General features: G+C 61.6%; 5 protein-coding genes and 1 non-coding gene across 6 annotated transcripts; 3 read left to right on the top strand and 3 right to left on the bottom strand.

Annotated features, from left to right (window-relative positions):
* Positions 1-971: 971 nt before the first annotated feature.
* On the top strand, positions 972-2,644 carry Q8F55_001041 (uncharacterized protein; the record flags this gene model as incomplete). Its single annotated transcript, XM_069349685.1, has 2 exons — positions 972-1,238; positions 1,274-2,644. The coding sequence occupies 2 exons, from the start codon at positions 972-974 to the stop codon at positions 2,642-2,644; spliced, it is 1,638 nt and encodes a 545-aa protein (XP_069213229.1).
* A 1,374-nt stretch (positions 2,645-4,018) lies between these two features.
* Positions 4,019-6,185, top strand: Q8F55_001040 (uncharacterized protein; the record flags this gene model as incomplete). The annotated part of the gene is made up of 12 exons (XM_069349684.1): positions 4,019-4,177; positions 4,277-4,337; positions 4,474-4,705; positions 4,753-4,800; positions 4,840-4,941; positions 5,014-5,027; positions 5,081-5,208; positions 5,258-5,345; positions 5,389-5,514; positions 5,562-5,627; positions 5,668-5,751; positions 5,815-6,185. The coding sequence occupies 12 exons, from the start codon at positions 4,019-4,021 to the stop codon at positions 6,183-6,185; spliced, it is 1,479 nt and encodes a 492-aa protein (XP_069213228.1).
* Positions 6,186-6,940: 755 nt separating this feature from the next.
* On the bottom strand, positions 6,941-9,522 carry Q8F55_001039 (uncharacterized protein; the record flags this gene model as incomplete). The annotated part of the gene is made up of 8 exons (XM_069349683.1): positions 6,941-7,076; positions 7,125-7,690; positions 7,739-8,053; positions 8,094-8,334; positions 8,399-8,530; positions 8,631-8,660; positions 8,712-8,935; positions 9,271-9,522. 8 exons carry the CDS (start codon positions 9,520-9,522, stop codon positions 6,941-6,943), a joined length of 1,896 nt encoding a protein of 631 aa, XP_069213227.1.
* Positions 9,523-10,859: 1,337 nt separating this feature from the next.
* Q8F55_001038 (uncharacterized protein) lies at positions 10,860-11,749 on the top strand (the record flags this gene model as incomplete). Its single annotated transcript, XM_069349682.1, has 3 exons — positions 10,860-10,970; positions 11,021-11,332; positions 11,381-11,749. The coding sequence occupies 3 exons, from the start codon at positions 10,860-10,862 to the stop codon at positions 11,747-11,749; spliced, it is 792 nt and encodes a 263-aa protein (XP_069213226.1).
* A 1,539-nt stretch (positions 11,750-13,288) lies between these two features.
* Positions 13,289-13,388, bottom strand: Q8F55_001037. The gene has a single exon. It is a non-coding gene; the product is annotated as a tRNA-Ala (tRNA).
* A 242-nt stretch (positions 13,389-13,630) lies between these two features.
* On the bottom strand, positions 13,631-16,215 carry Q8F55_001036 (uncharacterized protein; the record flags this gene model as incomplete). Its single annotated transcript, XM_069349681.1, has 6 exons — positions 13,631-14,110; positions 14,155-15,439; positions 15,493-15,727; positions 15,766-15,913; positions 15,994-16,019; positions 16,074-16,215. 6 exons carry the CDS (start codon positions 16,213-16,215, stop codon positions 13,631-13,633), a joined length of 2,316 nt encoding a protein of 771 aa, XP_069213225.1.
* Between the last annotated feature and the right edge of the window lie 261 nt (positions 16,216-16,476).

Genomic DNA, 16,476 nt, shown 5'->3' with positions numbered 1-16,476 from the left:
GAGGTTACGCCTGAACTCGGGTGTGGCAGTGGGGACAGTGTGGCCCCACACACCTAGTACAGCTTCAGCCTCGCCTATGCGTACAAGCGCTCGCTCGCTCGCTGCCAGTTGTGGCCCATGGTCGTCGCATGATAGCCGCGCTCCCTGCCGCCGCATACCACAAGGCGAATGCTCTACGCGCACTGGCTCCACCAAAGCCCTCCTCCACCCTGGCCTGGCGGCTGGCCCTCGGCCCGAAACACTTTACGCGAGCCAATCAGCCGACATTTGACCTAACCACTGTAGATTATCTGACTTTTTGCTGCTTCTATGTGACCTTTTGGATGCTTGATAGTTGGTTTTTGGCGAGGCGGGGGTCCGTGGATGGAGGTGTAGCTGTAGGAATGCTGGGTCTTCGTGGTGTCTGACCGCCGCGGTGGTTAGAGAGGCTCCTCGCCTCGGCTGATGCCAACTTGCAGCCTGCTGCGAGTTTGCCGTATCATACATCGCCGGCAATCAGTGGCCTAGGGCTCTCCACATGGCTCGAAGAGCTCAACCCTTCTCTAGCCGCCTTATGCCATCCCACTACATACGCAGCGGCGGCTTTGAGCGACGAGGGGCCGCCGAGGACACGGCCGAGAACGATAACGTCCCTGGCGCTGGCCGAACAGGTAGGCGCGACCTGCAGGAGCAGGAACTGAGAGTGGGGCCACCTGAGCCGCCGCCGTGGCCGCCGGTGAGCATGCACGACGTGCACAGACAGAGGGAGCCAAGGTGTGCGCTCCGCAGCAGGACCAAAGAGCCACTGGCTGGTCTGCCCCTGCGGCTAAAGCGCACCACGCCAAGCTCACGGTCATCGCCGACAGATAGACGACGTGCCGGTTGGCGGGCCGGGTCACTGTCCAGTGGGGGGACGACCAAGTATAAACCCTCATGCTCCCCTTGGACCGGCCCATCATACCACCCCCAACCCCCACCCCACACAAACAGCAATGACGACCCAGACCTGGGAGACGATCGCGGCCAACAAGCGCGCCCAGCGCGACGCCCTCATCCCCGACGAGTGGAAGGTCGAGGTGCCCGACTCGGTCGTCAATGTCATCGACGTGCCCCGCACCTCTGGCATCCTGACGCCCGCCGAGATCAAGATCACCGAGACGGACGCCCCGGCCCTCGTCAAGCAGATCCTCGCAAAGGAGCTCACGTCCGAGGCGGTCACCCTCGCGTTCTCCAAGCGCGCGGCCATCGCCCAGCAGCTGGTGAGTTGTAGCCCATGCTCATCGCTGACGCCCAGACAAACTGTCTCACCGAGATCTTCTTCACCCAGGCCCTCGAGACGGCCAAGAAGATTGACGCCGAGTACGCCGCGACTGGCAAGGCCATCGGCCCGCTCCACGGCCTCCCCGTGTCGCTCAAGGACAACTTCAATGTCAAGGGCCTCGACACGACCGTCGGCTTTATCGCGTGGGCCAACGAGCCCCAGCAGAAGGACAGCGAGATGACCAAGATCATGCGCGAGTCGGGCGCCGTCCTGTTCTGCAAGACCAACGTACCCACCGCCATGATGATCGCCGAGTCGTACAACAACGTCTGGGGATACACGACCAACCCGTACAACCGCAAGACGTCGTCGGGCGGCTCGTCGGGCGGTGAGGGAGCGTTGCTTGCGCTGAGAGGCTCGCCCCTGGGCATTGGCACCGACATTGGCGGCTCGATCCGCATCCCCTCGGCCCTCTGCGGCCTCTACGGCCTCAAGCCCTCGTTCGGCCGCTTCGCGACGTACGGCGCTCGCTCAGGCATGCCCGGCCAGGAGGCGGTGCGCTCGATCAACGGCCCCATGTCCCCGTCGCTCGCGTCGGTCGAGCTGTGGTCCAAGACTGTCGTCGACACCAAGCCTTGGGAGCGGGATCCGAACATGCTCCCCATCCCCTGGCGCGAGGTCGAGCTGCCGCAGCAGCTCGCGTTCGGCCTGATTCTCGACAACGGCATTGTGCGCCCCACGCCCCCCGTCACCCGTGCGCTCCTCGAGACCAAGGCGGCGCTCGAGAAGGCCGGCCACAAGGTCATTGTCTGGTCGCCCTACGAGGCGGCCCAGGCCCAGAGCCTGCTCGAGCGCTTCTTTGTCGGCGACGGCGGCCAGAAGATTGCCGGGTTCATCAAGGACGGAGACGAGCCCTGGCCCGTGGGTCTCGTCCCTTACAAGGAGGCGCACGACAAGCTCTCCACGGCGCCCCCGCTTGTCGGCAACCTCTGGTCGCTGCAGGCCGAGCGCACGGCCTACACCAAGGGTGCGCTCGACCACTGGATGGCGTCCAAGAGCCTGACGGGAACCGGGCGGCCATTCGACGGTGTGATTGCCCCCGTCACCGTCTACTCTGCGCCTCCCCAGCACACGTTCGAGCACGTCTCGTACACCTCGATGTGGAACATTACCGACCAATCGTCAGTCGTATTCCCCGTCGGCTTCGCGACCCCGAACGACGCCAAGCCCTCTGGCGGGATTGGCGAGTACCGCAGCGACGTGGAGAAGAGGATCTGGGAGAGGTACGACCCCAACGAGATTGCCGGCGCGCCCGTCTCGCTCCAGGTCGTGACGGCGCGCCTTGAGGAGGAGAAGGCGATCAAGCTCGCTGGCGCCATTGAGGCCGCGCTCGCCAACAAGTAAAGCAGTAGCAGTAGCATCGTAGACTGGTTTGTAGGGCTCTACTGGGACATGTACCACGTTGTCGTTGATCAGCTCCGCGCCTCCGCTCGTCCATCAGCTCCGCTCGTCTATCAGCTCCGATCCGAGGCAGTGTGTAGAGTTTACTACTCGGTGCCAAGTCCGTGCCGGCCCCGAGTGGATTACGAAGGCCTGGCATGCAAGTGGCACATCCGGGCCGATATACCAAGCAGGTACCAGCCTCGGCAGGGGCAGGCCGCTACATCCACGAGGGACCCTGCAGCCTCTTGTCCGCGGGATTGTTGACGGCGGAGACGCCGAGCGTGTCTCTCGACGCCGGCGCCGCAGCACGCCACCTGCGAGATATTGCCTCGCTAATATCACTTCAAGCGAGGACGCGAGGACGCGAACACTCGCATATCAGCGCACGGCGAATGGCACTGCGTGGGGGAAAGACGAGATCTTGGTACGTCGTGGCGCCTCGCTCGGCGACCACCACCTCGACCGACGCCGCCGGTCGGACCATGGAGATTGGAGCTACCACCTCGCCCATACAACAGATAGGCTGAGCGGACAGCGATACGCGCGACCACGCATGCGCATGCGCATGATAGCATCGAGCAGACACCGTCGCGTATCGAGCGAGCCAGAGATCCAAGGTGCACGTCCAAGGCCTGGCCAAAACGATCGGGATGTGGCCGAATGGCGTTTTGCCAACCCTCGGACGGGCCGACGACCGGCCATCGGTCCGCCCTCCAGGGCCCACCGACTTTTCGAGCCTCTCCTCTCTCGGTGCGCATCGGTGCGTTCCTGCTCCAACCATCGATGCGTGCCGCGGCGAACCCGCAGCGGCGCGAGCCGCCCGTGCGCGGCGACGGCCGGGTATGATACTCCACACGCCTACTCCGGGGCCCGCTGCTGACCTGAGCGCGTACTTCGAGGGCCACAACGCCGCAGGCCAAGGGGTGCCTGCCTGCCTACCCCACCCTCCTGCCCTGCTGGAATGCCAGGCGCGAACGCCGCTCGCTCGCGTTCGGGAGGGGCCTGCTTTAGCCGATGCAGATTGCACTGAGCGCTTGGCAGCGCGCGGCCACACACGAAGAGAGCTAGCTGCCAGAGGTTCTGGCAGAGATAGCCGCAGCCAGTCAGCTCGCGCCAAACTCATTGTCCCGGAGCCATGGCACCCCGCCAGTTACCGACCGCGCCGCGCGAAATCTATGGGACATCGAGTTGCACGAGTCGGGGCCCTGCACCTCGCCCTAGGGCTCCCCACGGCAATGGCTATCAGCAGCGCTGTGACTGGATGCTTCGGCCGAACACGAGCCTTAAAGACAGGACGGGGCAGCAGGTCGTCTCTTCCCCTCCATCACAAACACAATGGGCGCCAAACGCGACAAGATCGAGACCCTCTTCTGGGGCAAGCCGCCCGCCGACCCCAAGGAGCGCAAGCTGCTCGTCAAGCTCGACCTCGTCATTCTTTCTTATGTGTGTTTGAGCTACTGGATCAACTATGTCGACCGCGCAAACCTCAACAATGTGAGTAGGCCGGGGCCGCAAGGCCCGACAGCTGGCGTGCGATGTCGCGCGAGCTCGCGTGCCGGTAGCGCACTGAGCGCACCTTGCTAACGGGCCCAGGCGTACGTGACCGGTATGAAAGAGGCCGTAGGCTTCAAGGGCAACGACCTGTCGCTTGCAGGTGAGTCGATGCGCGAGGCAGGTGGATCAGTCGATCAGGTGGTCCCACGTGGCACCACGGATTTGGCCGACCGTGGCACTTTGTCCGGATTTCCTCCTGCACCTCCTACCAACACCCTCCCGCTCACACTCTCCAGGCTCGTGCTTCACCGCCGGATACGTCGTGGGCCAGATTCCTTCCAGTATCATCCTCGCATCGGGCCGCATCACGCCGCGCTTCTGGTTCCCCTTCTGCGTCTTCTGCTGGGGATTCTGCACCCTCGGTCTCGCGTTCGTCACAAACGTCAAGCAGGTCTTCGCCATCCGCTTCGTCCAGGCTCTCTTTGAGGCCTCTACCTTTTCGGGTACCCACTATATTCTTGGCTCTTGGTCGGTCGCCTGTGCAGCAGTGTGGAACGAAGCTGATACAGGAGCAGGTACAAGGACAGCGAGCTTGGCAAAAGGACTGCGGTTTTCACTAGCAGGTTGGTGCAACCCGCCGACTGGTCGCTGATCTTTCTTAGTGCCCAGTTCGGCTCATTCTTCTCGGGCATCATGCAAGGCGCTATTAGGCAGACGCTCCACGGACACCACAACAAGGCAGGATGGCAGTGGATGTTCATCATGTGAGTGTGGCGTGCACGTGGCGTGTGACCATGTGGCGATCCATCCAACGACGGCGCTGACCTCACCCTCAGTAACTTCGCTATGAGTCAGTGTCGACCGGATGCTGTATGCGACGAGCGCGCTGCTAACCCACCCCAGCCATCCCCATCGCCTTCTACGGCTGGGCCATGTTCCCCGACACGCCGCACAACACAAAGGCCTTCTGGCTCACCGAGGATGAGCGTGCGCTCTGTCTCCGTCGTCTGCCATATGTTGAACACCAAAAGGTCAGTTTGTGCTTTTCAACCCCCAACCCTAAGGTTGCTAACTTCTAAGATTACATGGGCATCCTTCCGCTCGTCTGTCCGCAAGGCCATTACCAACTGGCGCTGGTATCTGTTCTCAGCTCTGTTCATGGTGTCTGGTGCGTTTCTTTTCTACTCGGTGGAGCTTGGCTGACTCTGCAGCTACCTCGTTCGAGAAGACGGGCATCTATGCCGAGTTCCTGCTCTGGCTCAAGTCGGTCAAGAACGCGGACGGCACGCAGTTCTACAGCGATGTTCAGGTCAACTATTACTCATCTTTGCAAACGGGTCAGTGGGAAAGCTCTCCCCAGAAAGCGGAGCTGACCGGACCACAGTTGTTGCGATTATCGGAACATACGCCATGACTGTCTACTGCGACGCCACGGGCCACCGCTTCATCGGTACGTATGCAGTGTCCGATGGCTGCTAACTGCTCCAAAGCCAACGTCATCATGTATGTTTCGGTCCTGATCAGCTCGATCATGCTGCTCGTGTGGAACATTGGCACCGCCGGCCACTTCTTCGGTGAGTCTTTCGTCCGACCTTCGCCCGGCCCTTACCCTTGCTACCATTATTAACGTCGACCAGCTTATAGCATCTCGGGCATCGGCTACAGCGGTCAAGCTTCTAACTTCGCCTGGGCCAACTCCATGACGCGCGACGACGAATTGCTGCGCTCCATGACGCTTTTCTCGATGAACCTCTTCTCCAACCTCTGGAACCTGTGGTACCAGATCACTGTCTGGCCCGTTTCCCAGGCGCCCAAGTTCCGCAACGGCCAAATCGCGACCATCGTGACTGGTGCCGCGTCGGTCGGCATCGCCGCGGCCATCGTCTACTGCTCGCGCGCGTACCCGCCCAACCTGCCGCAGGACAACGAGGCGGCCGAGGTCGCCGAGAAGGGCTTTGACGTCGCCGAGGAGCCTGTCGCCGAGGAGAAGGGCCACTACGTCAAGTAGACGGACGCCTGTGTGCGCTTGGGGCGGGGTAGAGCTCGTGCTGGTTGCCAGACGGGCGGGTTGTGGCGGTTTATTGTGGGGGCGGAGATGGCCGAGGTCGGGTGTGGCGGGGTTGTCGGGATGCCTCGCTACGAGGTGCCAAGTAAACGTTGTAGAAACAGACAGTTCTGGGTAAACAATGCAAGTAGGCTGCGCAGAGTCGAGTGGTGCGTACGGGTAGGCGGGATGCATGGCGGGTAAGGTGTAGGTCGCTGCTGTGGAAGCGTGCCACAGAGTTCAAAGGACTGCGTTACGTAATTTATGTTTGTCAAGCGGAATTTGAGAGTCATTGTAATGCGCCCTTATGTTTTGTAATGCGGCCAAGGCGGCGATTAGGCAAACAAAGATCGGCCCAAGTGACTCCTCAACCCAACTGCTATGTATTGTCTTGATATTCTTCATTACGCAGGTCTAGTCGAACTTACAAGCACTCTCAACAGAGCACTACGTGCTACAACTCCTCCAGCCAGCTGGAGTGACCCGAATCCAACAGCTGTTGACAGCAGTGAAGCAAGGTCCGTCCTGCTGGTCGTACAGGGCCCGCTCTTCTTCCTTATCTCCCTGCCTACAACTTTACACCTCGGATATCGCGTTATCCAGCCACTCGCCGCCGCTCTGGCAGGGTTGTCAGCACGTGCGTACCCCACTCAGGCATCGACTCACCCGCCGTCACTGCCTAGTCGAACACGATAGGTCCATTGCACACGCGTCTGCCGCTAATCGAGGAAAATGCGCGAATTGAGCCTGTTGGCTACTTCCCACGGCGTCAAGTCCTCAAGGTCGTCATCATGGTAACGCCAGAACGTCTCCATCATCTGCCTGGCCGCTCGGTTATCGAAGCACGCGTGGGGGCTGCGGGGGCGGTCAGCGCGTGGTCGCTTGTCTCGGCGATTGACTCACCCAAATTCGCTAAGAAGCTCAATGGTTGATTGGCGAGCAGGATCCCCCTTGGGGATGTGGAAGCCCGCGATCACAAGCGGCCACGTCAGCCACGTGATCCGCCCATACGTTGCCAGCATCTCCTTGGCGAGCTCGATGATAGCGCGGGCCGCGCTGTCGATGCGAGGGTCCGTGCTAGGGACACGGAAGACGATACGAAGGAGGCGGATTTTGGTCGCATGGCGATAAGCAATGTTGCCGTATTGGGTGCGAGGGTGGAATGGCGTAAAGTTACACGCATTGTCCCAGACCTTGAGCTCTGCGAGCAGCGCGTTTGCCTGCTCCTCGAGATCGATGCGCTCGTTCAGACCGTTGACCATGGGCTTTGGCTCGATGGCCGTCGCAAACTCGGGAACGCCCAACGGGTTTCGCATCATCGCATTTTGAGGCAGGCGGGCAGTTACTCGAGGCGGGAGCTTGAGGAGCATCCCCGGCATTTGCGACGTAGCATTGTGGTGGCTGGTGCCCGGCTCGCGCTCGTGAATGACGTAGCCTGCTTCGCGGACTCGCGAGACGACTGTGCAGGCCTGGTGCTGTCAGCAGAGTCCAGGAGGTCGACCTATGCTCTAGCTCACCCTTGCAATCAGGTCACACATTCCTCGGGACATGCCGAACATGCGCTCAATGCTCTCCCACTCGTTTTCGCTCTTGGACCAGCTCTCTGCCTCGAAGAACCACGGAGTGAACGCATCTCGGAGGATGGACGGGGCAAGCTCGGTGGTCATGCAGCCAAAGACATCGCGAATGGCGAGCTGCTCGAGCACAAAGCGCGAGATGGAGAGGTGGTCGCGCGGTGAGTCGGCGAGGAGCGCCTGTGCGCCTCCCAGTCGGGTGATAAGCGACAGCACGGTTGTAAGAAGCGAGTGCCAAGCCTCGTCGGCGGCAAGTGACTGAGCAGACGTCAACACCAACTCGCTCAAGGGCACTCACGCTTGCAATGGTACAGCTCAGGAGAGCGGCGAGGACAAGCTCAATCTCCGTCTTGTCAATGCTCTTGGGCGTACCATCTGGGCCTTCAAGAGCGCACCGCACCAACTCGAGGATGCGAGGTCGGGTCGCACGGGTGATTCTCCAGGCACCTTCCTGGTCCTCCGGGTTGGAGACGTAGCGCAAATGCACTGCACCGACGGCCAGAATGGCCATCCGCAAGGCGTCGGCAGCTGGGGATACTCTGCGGGCAAGAGTGTTAGCCCCACATTCCGCGTGCTCGCACCCCTCTCCCACACGAAACTCACCCGGGCAGCTGAGTGAAAGCCAGTGGCGCATGGACAGTCAACCACGGATTCCACGGGGTATGCGGAGCCTCAAATGCGAGGATGATGTGGACCGTTCTCGATAGGTAGTGGCGCATGACCAAGCGCTCGTCGCTGCGGGGAACCCCACTGTCAGCTTGGGCATTACACAGCGAGGAGCCGATCGGAAGCGGCAATCGGCGGCCCACAAGGTCCGACACGCGCGACGACTCACACCGAGGAGAAATACGGCTGCAGGAAGGATCTGAGACACGCCGTCAGCACCAGCCCGAACACGCGCATCCCAAACACGCACGGGTCCATCATCATCTGAGCGCGGACATGGTCGGGCACGAGCTCGATCTCGCGCTCCTTGCCCTTGACGGAGCCCAGGGGAGGGAGCGACGAGACAAAGGCCTCTGGGGCGTGGAAGTTGAGCTTGAAGCGGCGCTTGGCGGGCTCGTTGGAGACGGAATGGCTTCGCGGCTTGCGGGGGCGGTTCTTTCGGCGCTGGACGGGATCGTCTGGCGGCCAGGTGCACTGAGAATCAAGATTAGCGAGGACCGCGCATTTGGGCATCTGGCCAAGTAAAGGACCCGAGGAGGGGCCACCGGGGCCTGTGGTTGGCCTCGCCGCGGGCGCGTTGCGCGTTGCGCGTGTTGCGCGTCGGTCGTGATGAGCGGGTGTGATGCGCTGCGCACAGACCGGCTGACTTGTCCTACAGGGACAAAGGAAGAGTCGGGCAGTGCGTTGCCCCACGGCACAACAAACGCGCACCACCCCTTTGCACGCGGCCAAAAGCAAGACAGGCAGACGCGGGGCAGGGGCGGTAGGCAGACAGACAGGGGAGGTAGGAGTCGATCCGAGTCACTTACCTCGCGATGTCCGACCTGGCACTTTTCGCACGTCGGCCGCGACTCGTCGCACTTGACTTTGCGGCGACGGCACGTAAAGCATCCAGAGCGCGAACGCTGTCCTCCAGGCTCGGGGGCGGTGGCGGTACCGGCGACGCTGGCCGTCTCTGCTGCTGCTGTGGTCCCGGTCGACTCTGCGACGGTTGGTAAGGGATTCGTAGCCCCGAAGAATGCGAGGAACGGATCCATCATGATCTCGGGGCTGGTCGACATGGTTGCTGTCGGTGCGGTGGCCGTATCAATCCGTCTGTCGATGGGAGCGGCGTCGGCTGGTGTCGGAGGCGATGGTTTTACGATGATGATGCTGCAAGGCTAAAATGCAGAGTAGTTGGTGGGGTTGTGGGGGAGGCTGAAGGAGGGAGGGAGGGGGATGACAACATGTCGTGCTTTAGAAGCGGTGGGAGGGCCAGGTGTCAGTCAATGGCCTGGCTGGGTCTGAGCCAACCCCGCGTTTCGTTCCAGGGACGACGAGGCAACACACTCTGGGGGTGCAAGGGCAGGGACAAGACAAGTGGCAGCCGCCTGTCAGGACCAGTAGCAGTACAGAGCATCGCGGCATCTGCGGCAACTAGCAGTAATACACATCACATTGTCCAACCAGAAAGGCAGCGAGCGGGCTGACTGCCCCTTCTTGGTTGCGTGGCCACTTCCTCGCTGACCTCTTCTTCTCGCTGCTCCGATAGCTCCCAAGTCTTCCGTTCCCGTTTTCATCAAAATAACAGGCACGCACCAAGCATACGCAGAGAGTGGAGTGTCAGCCCAGTCTCTGTTGGTCTCACTCCGAGGGAGCCCCATCCAAGGCATGATAGCCGAGCGCTCAGAGGCTCTGTTGCATTCCTCGATGGTGATTATCCTCGCCTAGTAGAGCCCACTCGCCCTGTTCACCCGTTTTGTCCCGCGGAAAGGAGTGTGCCGCGAGCGCCCAGTGCGCCGAAACCGTGTGTATCTCTGCTGCTCCTCGTCGTCGACGACCTTGTCCTCGACACGCACGCCCACTCCCCCGTGCCCCTGCCCCATATGCCTGCCCCTCCTCGCCTTCCCACGACCATCCAATAATCGTCATGGCTGCCCGGCTAGCCTTTCTAACCGGCGGCGCAGGTATGTCATCGCATTTGAAGTTTCGTATTGTCCCCCACATTTGTAGAAGGAGAGCGCGCTGCGGCCACCGCCGCCACCCACCTAACGATGTCATCGAGGCTACGCGTGACTTTGACACTTTGCCATCCCACCCGCCTGGGAGAACTGTAGGGGGAGTGAGGGTAAAGTCGGAAACTCGACTCGGAACAACTCCAAAGTCTAGCGGGAGGATCAAATAAGTTCGCCATGCAGCCTCCACGTGTACCACGTGGCAGCCCCTCTACGTCATGCAAACACCACCTCCACCCTGTCGAGGCATGCTTGGAAATCCATCTGGGCGAGTGCACCCTACATATCTACGAGCACACAATCTCCTCTTCAATTGTCGCTTTGTTCTCATGAACTTTGCTTTTCGTAGATCCACCCCTCGACTACTTTCTGCAAAGCTTTCCCCTCTATCCAGACCATTAAAAATGTCCACTACCCCCTTCGACCAGCTCGCGCCGGCTTCGTCAGACCCGCGCGACAAGACGCTCGTCATCCGGGAGGTCTTGCCCGGCATGCTCACGTTCAGCATCCCCTTTGTGAGTACTACTTGTAGTGTGAGAGGGCCATTGGCTGACATTCATCCCAGTCTCGCCTCGGCCTCCCCTTTGGCGGCCGCTCGACTGCCATCCGCGTCCACGACGGCAAGGACATCTTCGTCTACGTCTCGCACCCGTTCTCCGATGCTACCAGCAAGGCGCTCCAGCAGCTCGGCGGCACGGTCAGGTGGCTCGTCACCCCCGATGGCGAGCACGGCATGAACATCAAGGCCTGGTCCGAGCAGTTCCCCGACGCCCAGCCGATTGGAGTCAAGCGCTTCGGGGAGGAAAAGCCCGACGTCAAGTGGGCTGGCCTTTTTGGCGCGGGTGGCGAGGATAAGAAGTATGGCTTTGAGGACGAGGTATGTGCTTAGAAGTCTTCCTTGGGGCCCGAGTGCTGATTGTCCCAGATTACCCTCGTCAACGTCTCGGCCCACATCAACGACGAGCTCGCCGCCATCCATCACCCATCCGGCACCCTGATCGAGGGCGACCTGTTCTTGAACCTTCCCGCGACTGAGCAGTACTCTCGCGCCGGTGGTCAGCCTTACTGGTTCCGTGCTATTGGCGGCGGCTACTTCTTCGGCGCCAACGGTGCCCTTCACTCGGGTCTTGCCGCGGCCAACATCAAGCCCAAGGAACTCGGTATCCAGCAGCTCGCGCCGATCTTCGCCGCCAAGTGGGACCGTATCATTCCCTGCCACGGCGATGTGATTGAGACGGGTGGACGCAAGAAGTGGGACCAGGTCTTTGCCGCCACCTTTGACAAGAAGGCGTAGGTAGGCATGGCCCTCACTCAGCGCAACGGCTTGTTCATAATAATCATGTACTATCACGCCTGACTTCCTTCGCCACGATGCTATGGATGTCGTGTTTCTGCACCCTGCGCCGTTGGTCCGCTGCACTGTCGCGCCAGCCCCACCCCTTCTCCCCCCTTTCCACCTATAAATGTGGGTCGCCACTCCCAACTTCATTGACACCACACCTCCCTCATTGAGTGTTCAACAACTCACCGCTCGAAACCGCCCTGGGCTCCATCCCGACAACCCGGCATGTCATAGGCCGATGCCTGGATTCCAGGACGACATCGTCGATCTCACCCACAGCAGCCCACCAACCGTCGCCCCCCCGCCCCCATGTCGAACTTCGTCCTCGAAAGAGGAAGAAGCCACCTACGAGTCCTGTACGGCGGATCAGCCTGCCGCGACAGACAATGATAGTGCAGAGCCCTCTCATGGGTTAAAGCGCAGCAGGGGTATGTCCAAGCTGTACTTATCTGGGCTGACGCGGCAGCGACGACCGGGTTTCGACGAGTGGCAGACCATAGCGAAGACTACGACTCGCATCCTCGGGCTCTGGGCGGACCCGAGGTTCGATTACACCAGTGCGACTGAGGACCAAATCCAAGCGCGCCGGCCGCGCCGGCTGCTGGCGGGGCTTCTGGCAGCCCCCACCGTCGCGGTCGATGGCGCCGAGTGGAGTGCGGACGTGGGCAGCGCGTCGCGGCCCAAGCCGCCACTGTGCGTGTCTGGCAAGGACAGCCGACCTGCAGGTCTGGGAAGCTGCAGGGGGGAGCAGCAGGCCGGGACGACCTGGAGCTCGGCCGACCGCGAGGAATGCCCGACCTTGAAGTCAGCCAAACTCGGGGGCTGTTAACCTCGAGGACGGGCAACCTCGAGAACGGCCACTATTGAGGACGGCCAACTTCGAGAAGTGAAGCCTCGAGGACTGGGAACTAGCAGCACAGCCGACCTCAACTCGCTGGTGCCAACCCCGAGGGCGGCCAACCTCGAGGACGGGCGGCCTCGAGGACGGCCACTCTCGAGCACCTTGGCTCTCAACATCATCTCAGTGGTAGCGACGCCAGAGCTCCAAAGCTCAAGCCAATCCCCGATGCGAACTGAGGACTGGCAACCTCGAAGACTGGGAGCCTCGAAGACTGGGAGCCTCGAAGACTGGGAACCTCGAGAACTGCCAACCTCGAGAAGCCAACCTTGATGTCTGCCAACATTGAGCTCTGCCAACATCGAGGAGTGTCAACCTCGAGGAATCCAAACCTCGAGGAATGCCAACCTCGAGGAATGCCAACCTCGAGAAGTGCCAACCTCGAGAAGTGCCAACCTCGATGTCTGCCAACCTCGATGTCTGCCACACTCGAGGCCTGGCAGCCCCGAAGACGGCCAGATTCGAGAACAGCCACCCTCGACTGCCGCACTCGAACACCTTGCCTCTTGATGCCCAACCACCTCTGAGCCGCGGCGACGCCACAGCCCCCGCTCGAGCCAATCCCCGCCCGACACGGACGCCAAAAACGTAACTGGACGAGTTAGGAATCGAACCAAAGACCTTGACAAATCAGTCGCGAGAGGCAATCAGCCACCTGCGAATGTCACGCTCTACCAACTGAGCTACACGCCCGCCAGTTACGTGTCTGTGTGTGTAGTCGCTGCGTTATGAGGAGGCGGACTTGCAGCAGCACGAGCGGTGGACGGCCTCGGGGACGTGCATGCCTGCGTCAGGATGCTGCGTTCCCTTCAGGACATCCTTCCCCGAGGTCCGTTCCCTTGAGGAAAGCATCCTGTTTCCTGACGCCCGTGCTCGATCACCCCCTCGATACCGTTGATACAATGCATCCTGCTCTGATGGCATCTATTACAATGTTACATCCCGGAAGCGCCAAAGTGGTTCTGGTCGCTTCCCATGTTGATGGTCGGGTCGTAGCCCGTGGCCACCCAGTCTGCAAAGTTGGCGAGGAACGACCCCATGCCCCCCACGCCCGTCTGTGTCTGCTCAAGCTGCCCCAGGATGGCATTCACGTCCTCGTGGTTGACGTCGAGCGGGGCCGGGTTCCACTCGGCCATGTTGTACGTCGTCTCTGTGAACCCAAAGCCATCGGTCGGCTGCTGCTGGAAGCCGCGGCCAGTCGATTGCGGCGGGCCCATGGGCTGGTTTGGCGGAGCAAGGAAGGCCTGCTGCTGCACCGGAGCTGGACGATGTGGCGGGTTGTTGCGGATGAGACGAACTCGCTTGGACCAGGGGTCTGCTCCTCCAGGACTGGCAGCGCCAGAGGTGTCGGCGGACGACATGCCGTTGACGGGGTCCATGCCGTGGCGTCTCAACATGCGCCGCATTTCCTTGAGCTGGGACGTGTCAGCGCTGCGAGGTGCAAGTAGCTAATACTCACGAGCCACTTTGCCTGCCGCAAGTGCGTGGTCATCCGTTGCAGGAAGGCGTCCATGATCTCGACATCTGCACTAAGCTCGGCCAGCTCAGCTGCTTGCGGCGCCGGTGGCAGAATGAACGCGTGCTGGAGACGAATGCGGACGCTTTCGAGGATGCAGATCGGGAGCCCATTGTCGGCAAAGATCATCGTGTCCGGGTCGACAATGCTGCACATGTGCCGGATTGTCCTCGCAATCATCGAGGCATGAGCGCTACACGCGTCGCGCGTCCTTTCAATCCACCCTGGTGGCGCTGCCGCCGCGATCCCAGCCTCGAGGGATTCCGGGAAACCGGGCATGGCGAGGCGATACAGCTCGGAATGGTTGGACTCGTACCAGATGTGGAGCATGATCAGCGGCGTGAGCTGGTTCTGGCAGTGGCGTGCGTAAATCGTCTCTCGCTCGAGCTCGAACTGGGGCGGAAGCGAGGCTCGCCACGCGTTGAGTCGGCGTTCCGCGACAGCGAATGCTGACCCCGGCTCCCATGGTGGCAGGTCGTTCACCGCGTCCCGGCCCCTCGAGCTGCGCAAGACAATGACGCGGATTCCCTGTAGCCTGACATGGTGGCCCATGATGCCAACATCGCTGTAGCGTTCCCGGATCGCTTCGCCTTCGCCTTCCGTTTCAATAGCCGGGACCGGAGCATCGGTCGGCGTGGCGAACTGGTACTGCTGATCATCACACGGCAAGCGGATACTCATGAGCGCTGCTGGAACCGAGAGGAACTCTGGCACGCCGGTGGACATCATCCTGTCGAGCGAGTAGCACCCCCACATGAGACGCCGCCGTGTTTCGCGCTCGGTCACAGTCGCAGGGTCATCGGCAGGGAGTTCACGGTGGAGGCCGAGCGCCAGTGCGGTGCGCGTAGCGACGGCGGCGAGGACGAAGCCGCGGCCGAACCGGCCCGAGTTGATCTCGTGCTTTGCCAAGATGAGGGCCGTGGTCACGTTGTCAAGGCTCATGTCGTCCTCCATGAGCGCCGCCTTGGACTCGACCCCCCATGCCTGGGCGGCGACGCTACCCGCTAACGGAGGAGGCGGTGCACCGGGCGGTGTAGACGTCGGCAACGACACGAACCGGGCGGCGACGGCACAGATGGCGAGAATGACCTTGCGTGCAACCCGCCCGTCGGCGACGTCTCTCAGCAGTGTTCCGCGATGAACGATAGCGTTGGCCTGGATAGGGTAGACGTGGGTGAAAAACGCTTCGAGGTGGCGGTCGAGCACCGGCCGTGGAATGCCGTGCAGCCTGAACAGCCACTGCGTCAGTCGCTCCCGTTCGAATGCCAGCGGGTGACTCACGAGGGTATGCTGTTGCTCCGCGAGAGTCCGGGGTCATCGTGCGGTGACTCGTCGGTACTGCTCGGCGTGGCTCCCGAGTGGATCGAATTCATCGACGTCCCCCGCTCAGGAGGGTACTTGCAGACCGTCCCGCTCTCAGTGCATCGTGTGCACGACGGGCGGTCCTGCGAGCACACGCTCCGAGACGTGCGGCAGGCGACGCAGGCAGCATTGCGATTGCGGCGGACGGGCCCCGCTGGAGGCGGTTAGCAACATACTTGGCCGGGCACCCACTCGACGACGTCCGGTACTCGTCGGCCTCCTGCTTGACCGACACAGCGGCGCCCCGCTCGTCAAAGACGTCGCGCACTGCGGGCCAGCGGCAGGCGAGGAGGACGCGCTCGCAGTTGGCACAGGTTCCGGGCGTCTCGTCGCATTTAACCTGTGCGATCGATAAGCGACTGATCGGTCTTTGGGGAGCGAGCGAGCGAGCGTTATCGGCCGGCTCTGGCGAGATCTCACCTTTCGCGCCCGGCATGTCAAGCAGCCTGCAGTGTGTTAGCATTGGCTGCGCGAGGCGTCGGCGTCGGCGGCCTGCTCACCAGTCCTCGTGCGCTTGCCCTTGACCCGGCGTGCACCGCTTCCAGAGGCTCCAGCGGCGGCGAGGTTGGATGCTGATGAAGACGCTGTCGAGGCGGCGCCGGCCGCTGTTGGTGAGGGGCCATGTGCTGAATGCGAGCTCATTGGCCGTGTGATGGTGTGATGGGCGATGGCAGAGTGGCCAGGGAGGACAGACTCTGTAGTGCAAGACGAGATTGTCTCGTCGTTGTCGTCGCGATGGACATTGACTTGAAAGCAACAACCAAGTGAGTAAGTAGTCCAGTCTTGTGTTGTCAACTGCGCTGCGGCGGCCCACCCGAAGCGGGCGGGGACCAACAGGGCCAGGGTGAGCGAGCGAGCGACAAGGAGCGGCGGCCGACTAGACTCTAAAGAGCGGAGTTGTCC

The sequence above is a fragment of the Vanrija albida genome (genome assembly GCF_041260175.1).
Source record: "Vanrija albida strain AlHP1 chromosome Unknown contig_1, whole genome shotgun sequence".
NCBI classification, from domain to species: domain Eukaryota; kingdom Fungi; phylum Basidiomycota; class Tremellomycetes; order Trichosporonales; family Trichosporonaceae; genus Vanrija; species Vanrija albida.
Note: the sequence above shows the minus strand (reverse complement) of the source record. Positions and strands in the feature narration are given on the sequence as shown.